General features: G+C 37.3%; 1 protein-coding gene across 1 annotated transcript in view; it reads left to right on the top strand.

Moving 5' to 3' along the window:
- The window catches only part of FAM227B (family with sequence similarity 227 member B), a 189486-nt gene that overhangs the window by 142810 nt on the left and 26140 nt on the right, over positions 1-20536 (top strand). The window contains exons 11-12 of the mRNA XM_045822330.1: positions 12984-13081; positions 16561-16723. Coding sequence (XP_045678286.1) covers positions 12984-13081; positions 16561-16723 — 261 coding nt within the window. The remainder of the gene's footprint in view (positions 1-12983; positions 13082-16560; positions 16724-20536) is intronic.

The raw sequence follows: 20536 nt of genomic DNA, 5'->3' as shown, positions 1-20536 counted from the left end.
TGCTCCCACAGAACTGAGCTCAGTGGGGCAGGGTACCTGGGGCTTGGCAGGGCAAATCAATTGTGTCGCCATTGGGGGTGGTGCCTGCAAGCCTATAGGAAAGGAACAGACACTTTTTCCCTTTCCTGGGGCAATGTGGGCTGAGCTCACAGAGAAGATAGGAGCCTCCCCACCACCATGATGTAGCCACATATCCACGGGAGCGCCTTTCTGATACCTGGACTAAACCTTCCCCAAGAGACACTCTCCAAAAGTTCCAGCTCTGTGTGGCACTCTGGTCCCCCTGTGTGGCTGAAGTCAGTATGACAGGACTGACCAAGTGATTCAACAGGTGTGAGTGGGGCTTCTGGCTGTATGCTCAAGGTCAGGGAGACCAGTTCCCTTTCCAAAGCCACACAGTTTAGTCACTGAGCCTTCTCCTAGGGCCTCCCAAGGAAAAAAAAGTGCCCGAAAGGGCACTACTGGGTGCAGCCAATAGACCCCTTCACAGGACCCAAGCATGGCAGAGGCCATCCAGGCCTCGTCAGCAGCCAGAAACCAGGCTGATACTATAACAACAGGAGTGCTCATCCCTGGGAAGGTGGTACTAGATTTCCCAGGCAGGCTGAATCCTCACTGATTTTCATCACTAGATGCTATGTGGGTTTTTCTTTCCATCTCCGTTGGTCTGAGCTGGGCATCCCTGCAGAGTGTTGAGATCCCACACTCCTCAGGGGAGGGAGACTAAATCCCTCTGGCATCTTAGCTGCCACCCCTGGATTTGGGGAACTAGCTATCTTTGCATCTCTGTCTTTCTTATCAGTCTCTATGTGGCTTCTTTTTAAAATCTTTAGTTATGATATTTCAATTCAGCTACACTTCAGTTGGTTATTCAGGTTGAGTGCTTTATAATTTAGCTGTAAATCTGGTTTGGGGCTGGGAGCAGGTGAGTGTAACTTTTACTTACTCTGCAGCCATCTTGGAAATAATCATTGAGTCTTGACTGCTGATGTTTTGTCCATGTGTGAGATTGATCCTTAGGCTTGCTGACTGTGAGGATTAACCCCAACCACAGCATATGAGCTGCTGTGCAGGTGCTGACCACACAAAGTGGAGTTTGCCTCTACAGGGTCTGGTGACTGCTGAGATTGTTTTATGGATGTGCTGCTTATGAAACCAACTGGATCCTGCTCTGATGCTGTCTGAAGCTCACCACTGGATGTGTTGGTTCTGGAGTTTTAAGGAGGGATTCTGGTGCAGGTCAATGTCAGATATTGCCTCTGACTGGCCCTGGGTCACCTAGGGTTACCTCCATTTGGAGCTGCCAAGCAATCCATAGTTTGTGGCTACCACTGCTGGGTCTAGGTGTGCATAATAAGGACCTAGCTGCTCAATAAAGCCAGCTTCCACCAGCACCAAGACTGGGGGAAGGGCAGCAAAAGGTCAAGGCACCCTGAGATCTGCCTCCACCTACTAGCTGCCTATTAGGCTCAGTCATTGAAGGAACCTCTGGCAGTACTTGAGTTGCATGAGGTAGGTTCTCAATGAGTCACCAGGTAGGGTCACGTAGTGTTCACCAGACCGATATGCATTCAGACTCAATGACAGTGCTGGTACTGAGACCACTAAGCAAAAATCCCAGGACACACCAACTCTCATAGTCACTGGCCTAATGGTGCAGAACTTTGTAGTGGGGTGGAGTCTTAGGGCTTGGTCAGGGTGAGGCCTGCAGAGTTTATCAGGCCCAAACAGAATAAGATTTTGGCCATATAAAGGGAGAGCTCTGCATCAGTGGGGTGTGCAAAAGAAATATGGCCCGTGTCCTAGAGCCACACAACTTAGTCAGTCTTGGATTCTGCCCAGACCTCTTGGAGAACCCAAGTTTGGCAGGGATGGTCTTCCAGGAATCTGGAGGGTGGGGCTAGTGGATCTCCTATGTGGAAGAAGCCCTTGTCAGGCTCACAGGAAGGTGAGGGGAATGGCCCCCACCCCAGATCCACACAACTCAGTCACTGATACACATTGAGTCTGCCCAGTCTCTATACCCAGGGCCCAGGAGGCTGACTTCTCTGCAGGGCTTGAACTCCAGAGGATGGGGCAATAGGGAGTCAGGGGTGGGTCTATTTTTTACCCCAGGCTGATGTCATAAAGAGGGGAATGCACCACCCAAGAAAGATGGTATCTATGGTGTGGAAGAATGACTCAGCACAGGGATCCTGGCAGCTGTCCCTTCAGCTCTCTCCCCAGAGCCACAAATCCCAGTCTGTCCTCACACGACTTTAGTCTGCTCCACCCTCCCTCTGGCCAGAGCCCAAGGTGAGTGGCTATGAACAAAATTTTGTGCAATGGCCCTTCAAAACAGCACCTGGGTTTCTAGCTGGCTCCTGTCTCTTTCTGGAGGACAGAAACCACAGTAGTGTGCACAGCCATATATTATATGGGCACCTCTTCCTGGCTCTAGTGCTCTGGGTTGGGGTACCCAGTATGGGGTTGAGACTCCCCATTTCTCAGGGAAAACTTCTGCAGCTTAGATATCCCTCCAGAATCTCAGCCACTTCCCAAGGAAGCAGGGCCAGCCCTTTTGGCATTTCTGCCCTTCCTACCAGTCTCTATGTGGCTCCCTCTGTAAATCCTTGGCTATAAGATTTCTGTTCAGCAAGTGTTTGGTTAGTTATTCAGGTTGATTGTTCTATATTTTAGTTGTAATTCCAGTTTGGTCCTTGGAGGAGGGGACTGTAACTTGCACCTACTCCACCATCACCTTGGATCCTCTCAATTAGGTTTTCATTTCAGACTTGTATTTATCAGTTCCAAATTGTATATTTTATTCTTTACTATAGATCTTAATTATTGCTGAAATTTTCCATTTTGATCATTTTTTAATTTCTTGAAAATATGTATAAGACTATTTTAAAGCCCTTTGTTTCCTAACTCCAATATATGGATCATCTATGTATCTGTTTTTATCATTCCCTTTGCTTGTCCTGCAATCATTTATTGTACATTAGGCATTATGTGTAAAATCATTGTAGAGCTTGCAGATGATTTTTTTTCCACTAGAGATGGTCTCCCCCTTTTCCCATTTAGGTTAAGAGACTGAATAATATGATTTAATCAATTAATGAGCTGGATTACAGTTGGATTACAGTTTTAGTGAGATTATCCCACCTCTGGTTCTTCCCTGTTTGGGGATATGGCCTTTGTGGGCTTTTAATTAAAAATCTAGGAAACTTCTATTCCTCAGCCACTAAATACCAAGGGAGAGTTAACTCTGCCCTTTAAATGTTTTGAGGCTAACTCTTTCATCTCTAATGACACACAAATTTTAACATATTAACAAAAATTTAACATATTTAACAAAGTTTAACATATGTTCAAAATTTAACATATTATCCTGAAGTAAAGGTCAGCCAGGTATTGGTGAGACTTTGTCTCCCAGTCAGTATTTAAGAGCTATAAGAGACTTCATGAAGCCTTTTAGAAGTTTCTGGCGTATCCCTGCCTCAGCTTTTCTTACTACCACAGAACTCATCGAATATCCCATGGTAAAAATTGGCTGCCATGTACACAGTGTTTGTTTAGATTTTACACCAGCCTACATGACTGTCTAAAGCTCTGATAGTTTATTTCTTCTCTAGCAGATGAACTTCTGCCTATGCCAAGCCTGCTCCTCAGCAGCACCCCAAGTCAACAAGTGCTTTCTAGGGATGAAAAAAACTGTAGATTGTCAGCTCACATAGGAAGCACTATTTCCTCTCTGAAATTTTAACTTGTCTTGTTCTCATCCCACTGACGCTGTCTTGTTTCCAGTGTCCTTGAAAATAGCTTTTTTTTGTAATTTACCCCAATTTTTCTACTTACTGAAGTGGAAAGATTGGCTTGTAAGATCTACTGCATTCACCTCAGAGCAAAAGTCTCATGTAGATTTTTTTGAAGTATCTTTATTCTTCTTACAAAAATACCCAAAACAAAAATCTACAAGTGTTTAAAAAGAAGCAATGGAAAAAAATAATACCCTGTAAATATTTATCACAACAAAGCCAACAAATTAAAATTAAAGGATAAAGCATTAAAAGACATAGTCTGCCTATTGATAAACAATCTGACAGAAGGTATAATGTATGAATATATATGTACCAAAAACACTTACTAGAAATATATATAAAGCAAAAATATTCAGACTCTCAAGGATTAGCTGACAAATCAATAATTTTTCATTTAAAATCCATAATATTTTATTCCTCTTTTAGATAATAATAACTAAAAAGAACTAGTAAAGAATATATATCAGGAAATGCCCTGGCTGACGTAGCTCAGTGGATTGAGCGTGGGCTGAGAACCAAAGTGTCGCGGGTTCAGTTCCCAGTTAGGGCACATGCCTGGGTTGCAGGCTATGGCCCCCAGTAGCCGCACATTGATGTTTCTATCTCTCTCTCTCTCTCCCTTCCCTCTCTAAAAATAAATAAATAAAATCTAATTAATAAATAAATAATTAATTAAAAATTAATTTTAAAAAAGAAAGTTCTCCCTTGTATCATCTTTAAAAAAAAAAAGAATATATATCAGGAAACAAGTCTGGGGTGTGTGTGTGTGTGTGGCTGCATTCAACAAATCAAGGCTATGCATTCCTTTCAAGTGCAGATACACATGGAATTTTTTAAAATTTTACACAAAGTCATAAGTGAAATCTCTGCAACATACACATGTTATTACCCTTCAATTTTCCCTCACCCCAGTAATGTTCTCTCTCCTCTTCTTACCTTACTAGTACTGTGGTCAGTAGTCACAATTGTTCCTTTGTATTCATCTTCACCTTCTTTTCCAGATTTCCACTTTATCAGTTACTTGACAACGCCATAAACCTAATTAAAGATAATTATGTGCCTTTCCCATATCTGAAAAGGTGCAGCTAAATATCTTTAGAGAAAACTTACAACCATGCTAACTTGTTTAGTTTTTAATTTGCAACTACATAAGCAAATGGGCCTTCATTCTGTCAGATAATCCACCACATTCCCTAGTCCTTTATTTCTCCCGCTGATAAAGACAACTGTTTTCACTTTTTTTCTCTTCAAATCTCTAGTACCACTTCCCCTATCCTGTCTCAGATAGTGATTTCACTTCCTACCTGAATGGGAAAATTAAAGCAGTGAGAACTTCCACAAACTTGTAACACTACATTTACTTAATTACCAGCATTATCTACTACATTCTCTGCTTTCCCTTCAGGGCTCCTATCTAAGGTCAGTTTTGTCCAGCGTTCCACAAACATAAGTTCACCTACTCCTCCTCTGATCCTATGAGGTTGGTGTTCATGGTACCACTTCACAGTTGACGGCACATGTTCAAAGTCACATCATTAGAGAGGAACTGTAGCAGCTCTGTGTGATCTATTCCCATGTTACTCAAAAAGTGGCTCCATGAGCCAGTGGCATCATCAACACTTGTGATGTTGTTAAAACTGCATTTTCAGAAGATGCCCATGTGTCTCTTATGCCCTTTGGTATTTGAAGAACACTACTGTATATACCATTCTCTTTTTTCCCCATGCATTTTCCACTGTAGTAATAGTGGTACCAAGTATTTTAAAAATAAAGTTGGTTCTTAGATCATGTTCTGGTGGCACTCAGTCCTCCCTGAGGAAGTGTCATTTAGAATGATGGGTCTTCCCAAGGTACTAACTAATTCAAACCTTCCACAGATTTTATTAGTGTCTTGTGGTCTTGAAAATAAAACTTCTGATGGTATTCCTTCTGTTGGTATTACTGATTTGATTAGGTTTGGGTTCAGTCAGGGTAGATGCTTAGTGGTAGCCAGATCAAAGAATTTGGGATCACAAGCCTTATAAGAGCCAATTTGATTTTAACCATTCACTTTATTAATTTCTCATTTACTTAGAAGAGCCTCACTTAATTAAAAGCAGAACCAAATACTGCAAATTTGACCTTGGAATATGGACTTATTTTAAGGCATATTGTTAGTGGTAAATATTGAGAATCCACCCATGGAAGAGGTTTGAGAGCCTATAATTTTTTTTTCTAAATAATGGCATAAAATGCTAGTTTCTTTGTTCCGTGCAGAAGTCTAACTTACAGTAAACATTCTGATGGAAAGACTTTGGTGAAAGGGTGGGGAACTGACCCTGCGTCACTGGGACTTCTGCCAGCACTTTTCCCATTAGAGCACAATGGCTGCAAACCACAGCACCCTCCACATACCACTCACACCAAGGGGAAAACACAATGAGCTCTTACAAGTCTTCTCCCACTGCATTTGACCCCTCCACCCACTCTTTAAAAGAAACATATGTGTTTCATATAAATCATATGTAACACTCACCTCACCAAAACGTGAATTCTTTACCACTTTGATTTACCACTTTCATTTCAAGGTTTTGAATTTCTTGATTAACAATACTCCACTTTATTCCTCTACGGCAACAGGTAACTAACTATACATTCCTTGGCTTCTGTTTCCTCCGTCATTTTTTGTAGTGGTTGAGTTGGTCCATTCCTGTTTCATCTATGAAATTTATGATAATTTGAAATAATTGGGCTTATTATCAAATCTACGGTTTAAAGGATAGAGCAACATCACTCACGTAATTTGTTAAGCAACTGTAGTGCTTAAATGAACTTGTAATTATCCACCAATTATTTCAATCATCCTCAAAGATTTGAGTTCAGTCCATTATTTCTTGACAAACACACAGTAACAATCTTCTTGCACTGGGATAACCACTCCATCATAAGTTCCTTTGCTCTCTTTCTTCTTCATATTCCTAGGACATTTCCTAAGGTAGCCTTTTGCTGCAACCAGGGTGGTCTTTTCAAGGTCCTGCCCACATGCCTTGTTACCCAATCTCACCCCTATGTACACTCCACTGGCCTAATTATTTTTCCATGTCTGAAGTCCCACAAATCTGATCAGTTTTTAAATGGGCCTTCTCTGACAGCCTCATCCCATGAACAGTCTCTGTCTCATCCTGACAATTTTATTTCTGATACAAGCTATTTGCCTCTGTACCTCACATTAGCATTGTAATAGATGTTGAATTATTCACAAGTGTTATCTGTATGTAGTTTATCAACTTATTTGATTATAATTGACTGCTGAAGCTAGGATCTGTATCTTTTACTTCTTTTGAAATTTGTAGTGTTTTTCACATAGACTACAAGAAATGTTTCTTGAAGGAATGTGTGAATAAATGAGTAAATGGAAAATAGAAGAGTTAGACACAAGAATCATACTTGTGGTGTTTTTCCCACTTGTTAGAGGATTAATTTAATCTATTCCCTCATGCCTTAATTCATATAATTTAAAATAAGGATGTAATTTAAACAAATTTGAAAAAAAATTAAATCTCACTTTTTCAAATGAGGAAATTGAAAGTCAAGTGGAAAGTATGTTGCTAGAGATTACATATGTAGTTTGTGGCAAAATTAAACTAGAATTTAGATTCCTGAATCCTAATACTGTGCTCTTCCAAAGGGCAGTGCTTTGTGGTGGACACACCAGGTTAACGGCGGTGGTATCTTAGCCATTAGGCCATTTCAAGAAAGGGATAAATAAAAGGTTAGGTAAACCATGCAGGTCAATTCATATTGCATATCACATGCTTAATCCTTTCTCTTAAATAACAGAAATATTTATATATGTTTAATTATGTATATGCCAACCTTTTTTCTCTGAGAATTTTGGTAACTTTACATAAATGTGTTCAGCACAACAGCATAAAGCAGCATATCAAATAAGCAGATAAGGAAAAGAGTGCTAGACAAAAATGAGATATAAAAAGAAAACTCTGAAATGATTTTACAATGTAAAATCTTATAGAGAAGTATTTTACTTTTGCCAGATTTGACTCACAAATATGGTTGGCTCTCAGCTTTCTATCCACCAAGAAAAGGAAAGACAATGCCACTTACAAAACTGAGCAGCATTCATAAGATAAAAACAAACCATGTGTGCACCTGAAGTACTCTATTCCTTATACAAGACTAGACAGTATTTGTCCTGTGAATCCTTGTATCATTCAGGATAAGCTACATTATCCTGTAGTAACGACTTCTGCAAAATCTTAGTGGCTTATGCTGATAAAGATTTATTTTTCACTCACTCTGTTTATATCCACTGTATATAGGCTAGGATCTCTATTATTGCACTGACTCAGACATCTGTGCCAAAGAAGATTCCATCTCATTCACAGGAATTGCTACAGCAGCGGGAAGAGAACTCAACGCACTGAGCATTGTTGGCTCTTAAATCTTCATTTAAAAAAAAGACATTATTTCAATTCAAATTTTCTTGTTTTATTGCCCAGAGCAAGCTACATGACCATATCTCTTATATCCTTTACACAGTTTTGTACTGGGATTTTTATTTCTTCTATTATTATTGTATTATAAATAGTTTTCCACCCTGGCTGGTGTGGCTCAGTGGATTGAGCATGGGCCTGCAAACCAAATGGTTACCGGTTCAGTTCCCAGTCAGGGCACATGCCTGGGTTTCGGGCCAAGTCCCCAGTGGAGGGTGTGGGGGAGGTAACTACACACTGATATTTCTCTCGCTCTCTTTCTCCTTCCCTTCTCCTCTGTCTGAAAATAAATAAATAAAATATTTTTTAAAATATAGTTTTCCCAGTTATTCTTTTGTGGTATCTTTTGGCTAGCAGAAATTTTAAATTTTTACACAATAAAATATATTACTTTTTTTAATCCATTATCTCTTATTTTATAGCCTTCTTCACCACATATCTCTGTATTTCCTTCTTCAATTATGGTTCTTTTTTATTTTCCATATTTAATTCATCAATGCATCCACAGCTTAGACTACATAATAATGGGATTCTTCAAATGCTTTGGCTGAATTATGCCTTGCTGTTCATTGTGCTCAGCATGTACCAAGGATTGTTATTTTTTTGAAAGGTTGTGATCTCCTCATCCTTCTGGTAAAGATATTCTCAAAACTTTTATAAACTTTATTTGTGAGGTCTCCAGAGAGAGAGAGAGACATTTGATTCTAGTGCCAAGAAGAGCTGGAAATCTTTGCAGAAGTTATTTTTTTAATCTCACAAACATTGTAAAGAGTGTGAAGGAGGATGTTTAAGTGTTCTATTAAAGGCTAAAAAATTGTCCACTGTGTGCATGTGTATATATTCACATACCACAACTTCTATATCCATTCATTCACTGAGAGTCGTTTAGGTTGTTTCCATATCTTGGCTACTGTGAATAATGCAGGTACCTCTTTGAGATAATGATTTCACTTCTTTTGAGTATATACCCAGAAGAGAGATTGCTGGATTATATGTACTTTTTTCTATTTCTGTGAAAAATGCCATTTGAATTTTGAAGAATTTCATTGAATCTGTATATTGCTTTGTTTAATATGGACATTTTAAAAATAATAATTTTTGCAATACATAAACCTGAAATATCTTTCTATTTATTTGTGTCATCTTCAATTTCTTTATTCAGTGTTTTACAGTTTTTAGCCTACAGATCTTTCACCTATGTGGTTAAATTTATTCCTAAGTATTTTATTCTTCTGATGCTATCATGTGGTCATTTTCTTGATTTTTCCCTTAAATATTGTTGGTCATGTAAAAAAAGACAACTGATTTTTTAAAAAGATTTTATTTATTTTAGAGAGAAGGGAAAGGAGGGAGAAAGAGGGTGAGAGATATATCGATGTGAGAAAAAAACATTAATCAGTTGTGTCTGTGCCCTGACTAGGGACAGAACCAGCAACCCAGGCACATGCCCTGACCAGGAATCAAACTGGCAACCTTTTACTTTATGGGGCAATGCCCAGCCAACTGAGCCACACCAGTCAGGGCTAACACAACCAATTTTTTATGCTGATTTTTTGTCTTTCAACTTTCCCAAATTCATTCAGTTCTAACAGTTTTTTCAATGGTGTCTTCAGGGTTTTCTAGATATAAAATTATGTCACTTGTAGAAATAATTTCACTTCTTTCTTTCTAATTTTGATGACTTTTATTTCTTTTTCTTATCTGATTGCTCTTGCGAATACTTCCAGTACTATGTTGATAGAAGTGAAAATAGTGGATATCCTTGCATTGTACTTGATTTTAGAGGAAAAGTTTTCAGTGTTTCTTCATTGACTATGATGTTAGCTATGGGTTTTTCACAAACGAACTTTATTTTGTTGAGGACATTTCCTTCTATACCTATTTTACTAAGAGTTTTTATTATGAATGAATGTTGAACTTTGTCAAATGCTTTTTCTGCATCTGTTGAGAAAAATCATCTGGATTTTATTTTTGAATCTGTTGATGTAGTGTATCACATTGATTGATTTTCATATGTTAAATCAACCTTGTATCCCAGAGGTAAATCACACTTGGTCATGGTGAATAATCTTTTTACTGAGTTTTTTATTCTGATTTACTTTGAGAGCAAATTGACTTACAATTTTCCTATGTTGTCTTTTCTGGATTTGGTATCAAGGTGATGCTGGCCTCATAAAATGAGTTCAGAAAAGTTACTCTGCTTCTGTTTTTTTGTAAAAGTTTTTAAAGGATTTAATTAAACAATTAATTCAGCATTAATTGTTTGGTAGAATTCAGCCAAAACACCATCTGGTTCTGGGCTTTTCTTTGCTGGGAGATTTTTTATTACCACTTCAACTTCCTTACCTCTTACTTGTCTGTTCAGGCTATCTTTTTCTTTGCGGTTTTATCTTCGTAGATTGTAAGTTTCTAGCAACTTATCCATTTTTTCCTAGGTTATTTCATTTGTTCGCATATAATTGTTCATAGAAGTCTTATGATCCTTTGTATTTCTGTCGTATCAGTTGTAACATCTCTTTTTATTTCCGATTTTGAGTCCTCCCTCTTTTTTTATGGTGAATCTAGCTAAGGTTTGTCTATTTTATTTATTTTTTAATAAACCAACTTTAGTTTCATTGATCTTTTCTATTGTATTTTTAATATCTACTTCATTTATTTTTGCTCTAATCAGAGCAGTATGTTCTAATTTTTGTTTCAGAACTCATTTAGTGGTTGATTTTATTAATGTTTTCCATTCTACAGGAAAGACTTAACATGGGTACTGTTTTCTTCAACAACACCTTTATTTAATCCAAGCTTGAAAGCCTGTTTTACAACATATTTGTAGTGTTTGGTGATACAGAACCTTAGTTCATAAATACACCATTTCATTACTTCAGATGCTTGGGCTTATCTTTTCATACAAAAACCATAGAAATGCTTAAAAATTAATCATTCATGTCTTAGGTCTATAACTTGTCTGAGCAATGATTTAGTTCTTGAAGACACAGATGTAATTCATAGCAAAATGTGGTAGAAAAAAAGTAACCTACAAAAAATGCCAGGACAAATGCCCAAATCAAGTGATATGAAAGTAAGGTTTTTATTGTGGGTACAGTCGACATGAAGTAAAGGTTCTTTTATTATTAATATTATGTTTGTTTATAGAAACTAAAAATTAAGTAATATTACCCTAAATATGTATTTAAGAATGACTCAAAATTGAGGAAGTTTTGTTTTTAATTATTCCTCCTAATGATAATGGAGGTTTCAATTTTTATTAGTTTCAATTTTTATTAGTTCCAATTTTCATCTTTTCAGTGTTTCTTTATACAAATGAAGGCAAATGCAGTATTCTTATTTTCTCCCTTTTATACTTAAGTACCATACTGTATACAATGAATTAAATAATATACTCTATACACTTTTCTGCACCTTACTTTTATTACTTAATGAGAAGACCTTTAGATCTCTTTACATCAGTGTGGGGATTTTCCTCATTGCCTTTTACAACTGCGTGGTATTCCTTCAAATAGGAATGCTTTAGTTTATTCAACCACAACTTAACTGCTAAATATATGAATTGTTTATAATCTCTAAATTTTCAAATTATGCCACAAATCAATAAACTCATACATATGTTTTTTCATACTTAGGTAGGAAGTTGTGTAGGATGTATTCTCAGGAGAGAAATTGCTGGATCAAAGGGAAAATATGTATTTTTGGTGGATACTGTTGACTCCTCTTCATGTGGGGTTATATGCTTTTGAGCAAGTTTTAAAGAAAAGAAATTATATTATTTACTACCTTTCTTGCCAATTCTAGCTCCAACTAAATCTAACCTTGGTCCCACTCAAAATTTTAAAATGCAGATTCCTTGCTAACCAATTTTTAATCTCTGCCAGAGACAGATCCCCACTTGTCTCTAATATGTCAAGCTAATATTTAATATATTTAAATGTCTAATGTCAAAAATCAATCCAAGTGACTTTCTTCAACTCCTCAGAGGTTCCTTATCAGCATCACAACCTCTAGATCTAATTAGTCTACCTGGTAACTAATGAAAATAGTCAGTGCCAGAATCTAGCATAAACCTCTTAGATCATCTGTTTTGTCTGCTCCATATTGAGGTATCTTAATAACTAGCTTTTGGGCTGATTGACAGTTTATTAAATCATAGTTTTTCTTTCCTTTAAGACATGACAATAGGGAGGGCTGGAGGGTATAGGGGTAAAAGGCAGAAAACTGTACTTGAACAACAATTAAAATAAAAAAAATAAAAAAGACATGACAAGATTCCCTCAGTACCCTCCTGTGTGTTCATGCTGGTTGCAAGGAAAAATTACCAGCTATGGGTGTGTTGTCGGTATGTGGAGAAGGTAGACCTGAACATACAGAGGGATACACCTTCTATTGCATTTTACTAGAGGGTCATGGAAAGAGCTCTGGACTTAGAGGCAAAATTCCTAGGCCTGTGTCCTCTCCATGTACTCTTAATAAGTAGTAGCTTAGAGCAAGTCATGAGAAAGTGAGATGGAATATTCATTTCCTCTGACAGGGCAAGCTATAACAATATCCTAAACTTCTGTCATCCATCTTTCCTTCTCTCCGTGTTTAGAATGAGTTGCCAAGAGAAGGAAGAGGCATGTCTTTTTGTCAAAAAAAAAAAACAACACATAATTTTAAACACTATTCTACTCTCTTACAGATATAGACTTCAATATGATGAAAATTTTAAAGAGCCCAACAGCACATACAATGTCCATATCCAGAGAAGAATCAAGATTACCAAAACTAACAACAAAGGTTTGGAGCATAGTAATTATTTTTTAAGTTTTTACTTCTTTAATTTATAACATACTTAATTGAACAGCTTGATATAGGCAATGTTGGCTATTTCCTACTTGATGTATATCTTAGAAAAATTTAATGATCAAAGTGATTTATTGGGAAATTAATCTTAATATTAAAAAGTCTCTTTTTTCTAAAAAAAAATTCTTATCTCTAATGAGGAAAAAAATGCATAGCGTTTGTCTTTTCTCACACTTCTGGCACTGCTTGTCCTTGGGTGGCATACAAACAGGACTCTGATCTCGATAAACATCAAAGTTGCCAGGAAATCTTCAAAGGAGTTTGCAGTCATGGTTGACCTGTCCCCACCTCTTAAGCCATGGTCCTGGAGTAACTGACTACATGTAGATAACGTTATGTTACTCTTAAGTCTTTAACGCTATGTTTCTCCACTTTCCTGAAGGTGCCTTGGGTTGCTTTAGCCAAGATTCAATGAGGTTATTAGCTTGAAATTCTGAGTTTGATCTCTTAACTTGTGAGACAATTAGATTTTAAATCTATTGAAGTCTTTATTGCTAAAATTTTGTCTGAATTATCTAGTCAAGCCTGGCCATTATTTTAAATTTTACATTATGTCTATATAAAAACCACTTTCCGAAAGTGAGTACTCACACATTTCCTGGTCTCTAATAATCCAGGTAGTTAGACTCTCTTCCAACTTTCACAGTGCTGCCCAGGATGATTTGTAAGTACCGGGGACTGGAATCGGTGACCTCTAGGCATCAATTTGGGATCCATGGCAATATCACACCTTTTTTGGTGGGGGGTGAGGGTGGTCATTGCTAGATTTAGAAAACAAAGAAATGTAATAGAAATTGTATATCTCATCTTCAGCAAGCACTAAAAATGGTATTTTATACCTTACTTACAAGTTGGAGAAATATGAACAGATGGATTTGTAACTGACTGTACAACCTTTTCCAGATGACACTATTAAAGATTGAAAGCAATGCAGATACATCCTTGGTAGTACACCACAGTGTTGCATGATTGGCCCTGTTCCATGCAGACTACATTATCAACAGTTTAGATAAAAATGTGGTTGCCATTTTTATTAGAAATGTAGAAGTCATAAGCTTGGAAGAATTATTAATACATCAGATGACCAAAAGTTCATGACAGGCTAGAGTAAAAGGCCTGATCTTAGAAAATAGACTCTTATTGTAGGAAAAGTATAGAGGTCCAAAATTATAACTGCACAGAAGCAGTATAATAAAGCCTTGGTTAGGAGCATCTGAAAAGATTTGGAGATTATATTTAACAGTAACGTGTGTGTGTCAACATTAGAATGTTGTTGACTCTAAAATCTGCTATATTCTTAGCTATTTAAATAGACATGTGGGCTCTACTCTTTGCTGATTTGACAATCTCTGTGTGTTCATTTTGGAGAACTGCATTGTAAAAGGGTGTAGACAATCAGAAGTGTTCTGAACTGAATACGACCAGAATGATGAAGGACTCTGAAACCATATTGTTTGAGCAATGGTCAAAATACTTAGAGACATTTTGACTGGAAAAGAAAAAACCATGGAGACCTTATCAACTGTTTTCAAATATGTATAAGCTACTGTATCAAAGCAGGATTAGACTTTTCCTGTGGGGCTCAACGAGTTTTTTACCAAGACATTTGTTATGTTTACTTAATAAGTGAAAGCTATAGGGGGACATTTTAGACCAACATAAAGAAGTTTTTAAGCTCCAGGGTTGTCCAAATGCCAGATGGGTGCCTGTGGGTTTCCAGCACCCATAACGGCACAGAGTTTGGTTTTGCAGTCATTATCAGCAATTAGTCTTTAAAAAATTAACAGAAAAAGAATTTGGTGCCAAAACTATCCTGGGACTTTCTGGTTCACCCCTTGTGATCCTTTCAAAGTTTGTAGGATTCTTGGTTCTTCCAAATTAGTACCATGTTGTATTTTGACCACAAAAGACCTGTTTGTAGAATCAAAGTTCTCTGACAATTTTTGGTCCTACTTTTGTGGGGCTGATGGAAGCAGGGGGACTTCTGGTTAGTTGCTTTGGCTATTTTGAATATTTCTAGCAAGAGTTCTTTGGGCAACATGGGACCTTCTCCTCTAAAGTATCTAAGAAAATAGCTAAGGCTCCACAAAACACTGGATTTACTTTTAATACCTAGTTCTACTCTTGCCTGCTTAAACTATCCTTAAAATATCAGAGATCTTCATAAAGGAAGAAGGAGCTATGAAGTGTGGTTTTTTCTAAGTTGAAAACTGATAACTGCAGGGAAAAATAATAGGACTATCTATTTGTAGTCTTTCAGTAAGATAGATTTTATCTTATAATACACAAGACAAAAGCCTGGAAAGGGATCATAAAATGATCTTTTGAGACAGACAAAATTTCCTTTTGGTCTAAATGGAGCTTGACCTGGTTTTGCATATAATTTAAAGATAAAGCTAGGATAGAACCTGAGGTAAATTATCATGAAAGATTAAGATGAAGGAAATATCAGATATATTTACATCATGGAAAACACATCTGATATTGACATTTAGTTTTCACCATCAAAGAACTGTTTTTGATTACCATAGTACCACTTTTTAAAATAATTCTGTAACAGCTATGAATGAATGCAGTTTCAAAGTGACCCTAAGTAAAGGAAACACAAGAGAATTTTATGCCTCAGTAAAAGGAAATAAGAATAAAATCTTATTTCCCCACAGAAAATGGAATCTATAATAAATCTCTCATTTGGTATTACAAAAGTTGGGAGAAGATTTCACATATGAGTAGTTGCCATACTGACCATGTTTTCCACAGGAAGTCAATAATTGGTTCTTGGAGCAATTATACTTATGATTGTTGTTTCCCTTACATGGAATTCGGGTGGTCAACATTTTTTTTTTCTATCAGCCCTTTGGTTGTGTTATCCAACTGCCTCTGACCTCCTTTGTTCAAATGAGAAGTCAGCTGCTAATCCTAGCAAGGTTTTCATATGTGTGGTTTTTCTCTTGCTATATTTGAGATGTTTCTTTTTGTCTGTTTCAACACTCTGACTATGATATGTCTAGGTATGAATTTATCCTACTTGAAAGTAAGCTTCTTGGATATGTTTTTCATAATATTTGGGAAGTTTTAGTCATTATTTCTTCATATATTTTACCAGCACTTTTTTCTAGACCTCTGTATTTTCTTCATTCTTTTTTATTTCTGTTCTTCAGACAGAATAATCTCTATTGACCTATCTTCAAGCTTGCTGATAAAGCAAAGGTTAAGAGAGCTTTGCTACACATACTCATAGATTCATACATTAGTTTCTTTAATTAAGCAGATGCTTTGCAGAATTTACTTTTATTTATTTTAATATACTAGATGATAATTTTATTCATAGTTATAATGTCATTACAATTTTTACAGGTCTTTAAAAATACACAAAATTAATAACTGACTTCATTTTCTTCTTCCCCTCACAGTCCCATTATAGTAGCATTGGTCCAGAGTTTAACCGTGTGCTCTTCAATTTTGGAGGTCAGAGTCCACTGATTTTATATTATCTTAAGATGCATCAGCTATCCGGAATTCCTCAAACCTCTAAACAAACCAAGGTTAAATTCACTGAAATATCACGAGAACCATATCCTTTTTTTAAGCTTTGCTTTAGTTCAAAACTCTTTGCTAAATGTCTCAATTAAGAAAAAATTAATGCATTTGTAACCAATGGTTTTATTTAGCATTTAATTACATTCAAAAACTTTTGTAGCATATTTGGTTAAATTATTTACTCTTTTAGATCTAAGGCTGTGATCTTGCATGTATGAAAAATAAACCAAACGTAAAACCTAGGAACCTTAAAAACTGGTATATTTAGCTCTGTAGTAAAGGACTGTCTTTGCAACTTTCTGTTCAGTGTTCAGTTTCAAACATTTGTCAGAACCGTGAGTAATGGGCTTCTAGGCTTCTCCAGAGAAGAGTTTCAAACATGTTTCAACTGTGCAATCCTTTGTTCCAATGAAAATTTATCAAAAAACTTAATGTGTACAATACAAAATAAATGAAATTGGAGCTCTTTGGTTGCAGCAGGTGTGGGGGGCCCAGAGGGCTGTTTACACTCCTAGGTTCCCCCCATATAACCCATGCTGGCCCAGGCCTCACTGGGGACTCACATGAACCCCAGAGGGATCTAGCACTGTCCTCTCCAAAGTGGAGCATGCACAGCTCTGGGTAGAGAAAAAAAAAACATCAGGACTCTTATTTACATGTATTTCTATCTTAAAAAACAAAAAGAGGAGTTGCACTTTCCTAATATTTAGTGAACAAACACCCTTACCCAGCCGATATTTCAGTCTGCACTCGACTACATTGAGGGATGATGATGGCATCTTTGCTCTCGTGTTGTTTTATGAGAACCACAACATGGTGCTGATTTCTTTTTTTTTAATATATTTTATTGATTATGCTGTTACAGTTGTCCCATTTTTTTCTCCCCTTTATTTTCCTCTGTCCTGTACCCCTCTCCCACCATCATTCTCCTGCCCAATAAGTTTATGTCCATGGGTTGTACATATAAGTTCTTTGGCTTCTCCATTTCCTATACTATTCTTAACCTCCCCCTGTCTATTTTGCACCTACCAGTTATGCTTCTTATTCCCTGTACCTTTTCCCCCATTCTCCCCCCTCCCCCACCCCGCTAATAACCCTCCATGTGATCTCCATTTCTGAGAATCTGTTCCTGTTCTAGTTGTTTGCTTAGTTCATTTTTGGTTTTGGTTTTGCATTTTTAGGTTAAGCTGTTGATAGTTGTGAATTTGTTATCATTTTACTGTTTGTATTTTTATTTTCTTCTCTTTCTTTTTCTTTTTCTTTAAAGATTTTATTTATTTATTTTTAGAGAGGGAAGGGAGGGAGGGAGGGAGAGAGAGAGAGAGAGACATCAATGTGTGGTTGCTGGGGGTTATGGCCTGCAACCCAGGAATGTACCCTGGCTGGGAATCGAACCTGGGACACTTTGGTTCCCAGCCCGAGCTCAATCCACTGAGCTATGCCAGCCAGGGCTATTTTCTTCTCTTTCTAAGATAAGTTGCTTTAACATTTCATATAAGGGCTTGTTGATGATGAACTCTTTTAACTTGACCTTATCTGGAAAACACTTTATCTGTCCTTCCATTCTAAATAATAGCTTTGCTAGATAGAGTAATCTTGGATGTGGGTCTTGCATTTCATGACTTGGAATACTTCTTTTCAGCCCCTTCTTGCCTGCAAGATTTCTTTTGAGAAATCAGTTGATAGTCTTATGGGAACTCCTTTGTAAGTAATTGTCTCCTTTTCTCTTGCTGCTTTTAAGATTCTCTCCTTATCTTTAATCTTGGGTAATGTAATTATGATGTGCCTTAGTGTGTGCTTACTAGAGTCCCACTTCTTTGGGACTCTCTGAGCTTCCTAGATTTCCTGGATGTCTATTTCCTTTGCCAGATTGGGGAAGTTCTTCTTCATTATGTTTTCAAATAAGTTTTCCATTTTTTGGTCTTTCTCTTCTCCTTCTGGCACCCTGATGATTCAGAGTTGGAATATTTAAAGTTGTCCTGGAGGTTCCTAAGCCTCTCCTCATTTTTTTGAATTCTTGTTTCTTCATTCTGCTCTGGTTTAATGTTTATTTATTTCTTCTGCTCCAAACCATTTATTTGATTCCTGGTTTCCTTCCCATCACTGTTGGTTCCCTGTACATTTTCCTTAATTCACTTTTCATAGTCTTCACTTTTTCCTATATTTTGTGACTATACTCAACCATTTCTGTAAGCATCCTGATTACCAGTGTTTTGAACTCTGCATCTGTTAGGTTGGCTATCTCTTCATTGCTTAGCTGTATTTTTCTGGAACTTTGATCTGTTCTTTCATTTGGGCCAATATTTTTTGTCTCAATGCACCTGTTACATAGTAAGGGATGGAGCCTCTGGTATTCACCAGGGCTGGGCAACCCACATTGCTGTGTTGTGGCACTGTATGTGAGGGATGGGTTTGATAGGGAACAGTGCCACTTGCTCTGCTCTCAGCTGGCTTTCAGCCACTTCCCCTGCTACCCACAAGCAAATTGGATCCTTCTGGTTCTGATTACTGGGTGCATGGGTTTGTGTACATTTTAGGACCCTGTGGGTCTCTCCAAGGAACTCTCTTATGAGACTGGGAGTTTCTCCTGCTACCTCAACCCTCACAGATTTCAGTCAGAGGTTTTGAGGCTTTATTTCCCTAAACTACAATCCTGGTTTGCACAGTCTGTCTCACTCCCCAGTTGTTCCTCCCAGTTTATCCACATGCAAATGTGGGACCACCCAGTCTTCCAGCCACCACCCCGCTGGTCTGCCAGCCGTCACCTTGCTATGAGTCCTCTCTGCCCAGCTGCCTGTCTCTGCTCCCCACTACCAGTCTGGATGAATGTTTCTTCTTTAACTCCTTGATTGTCAGACTTCCATACAATTCAATTTTCTGGCAGTTCTGATTGTTTTTTCTTTTAAAATTTGTTATTGTCCTTCTTTTGGATGTGCGAGGAGGCAAAGTGTATCTACCTATGCCTCCATCTTGGCCAGAAGTCCCATAGTGCTGTTTTCTTTGGGGGATTAAGCAGATTTTTAGATTATATCATCTAGCTTTAACTAAATTACCAGCTCACTAGTGGAGCAATAGCTTTAAAAGATTTCTGAAAATAACTATGGATTGATGATCATATTTATGATGCAAGAATAAATTTTTTAAAAATGGCAAACAATATTTCCCCTACTCCTTGAAGGAGCTTATTTTCAGCCACACTAAGAGATAAAATCAGTGGTGACCCATTCAGTTCTGCCAAGATGTAGGCCACAAATACAAAAATAAAAATATTCAAAAAGACTATCTGCAGTACGGATATACATCATTTTACAAACAATGAACCTAGCACTAAGTGTATGTCATACTTCTCAATATTGTCAAATGATAGTTTGACAATATTTGCCAGTTTAATTTGCAAGGCATTTGTAAACCAACTGTCTAGACATCCTTACAAATCTCTACAATTTGAGGACTAAAGGTTTAGTGTGCCATTAACAAATGTTAAATTTTATTTAAAAAAATATTTCATCTCACTGGTTTTTATTTGTATACTGCATAAGTTTATAATGCACAGACTATATTAGTACAGATTGATGTGTCTATAATTTATAATTTTAACATCACACCTATGTGGGAATGAGCTCCATAGCTTGCACTCATGGGGTCTGTGATCAAGACAGTGTGGAGGGCGCGGCTCCTGCAGATTCCCAGCACTCTCCCCGGGGCCCACTTCCCCACATTTCAGTCAGGACAGTCTCTGGAGCCTCACTGACCACAGGCACATGGAATTAACTTGAATGGCTCGGGAACACAGAAGAAAAGCAAACAATAGGGCTAAATCACTCTGTTTTAACACTTGTAACTTAAATA

This window comes from Phyllostomus hastatus, unplaced genomic scaffold (assembly GCF_019186645.2).
Source record: "Phyllostomus hastatus isolate PE091 unplaced genomic scaffold, TTU_PhHast_1.1 phas_scaffold_501, whole genome shotgun sequence".
Classification (NCBI taxonomy): Eukaryota; Metazoa; Chordata; class Mammalia; order Chiroptera; family Phyllostomidae; genus Phyllostomus; species Phyllostomus hastatus.
This window is presented reverse-complemented; position numbering and strand designations above follow the sequence as displayed.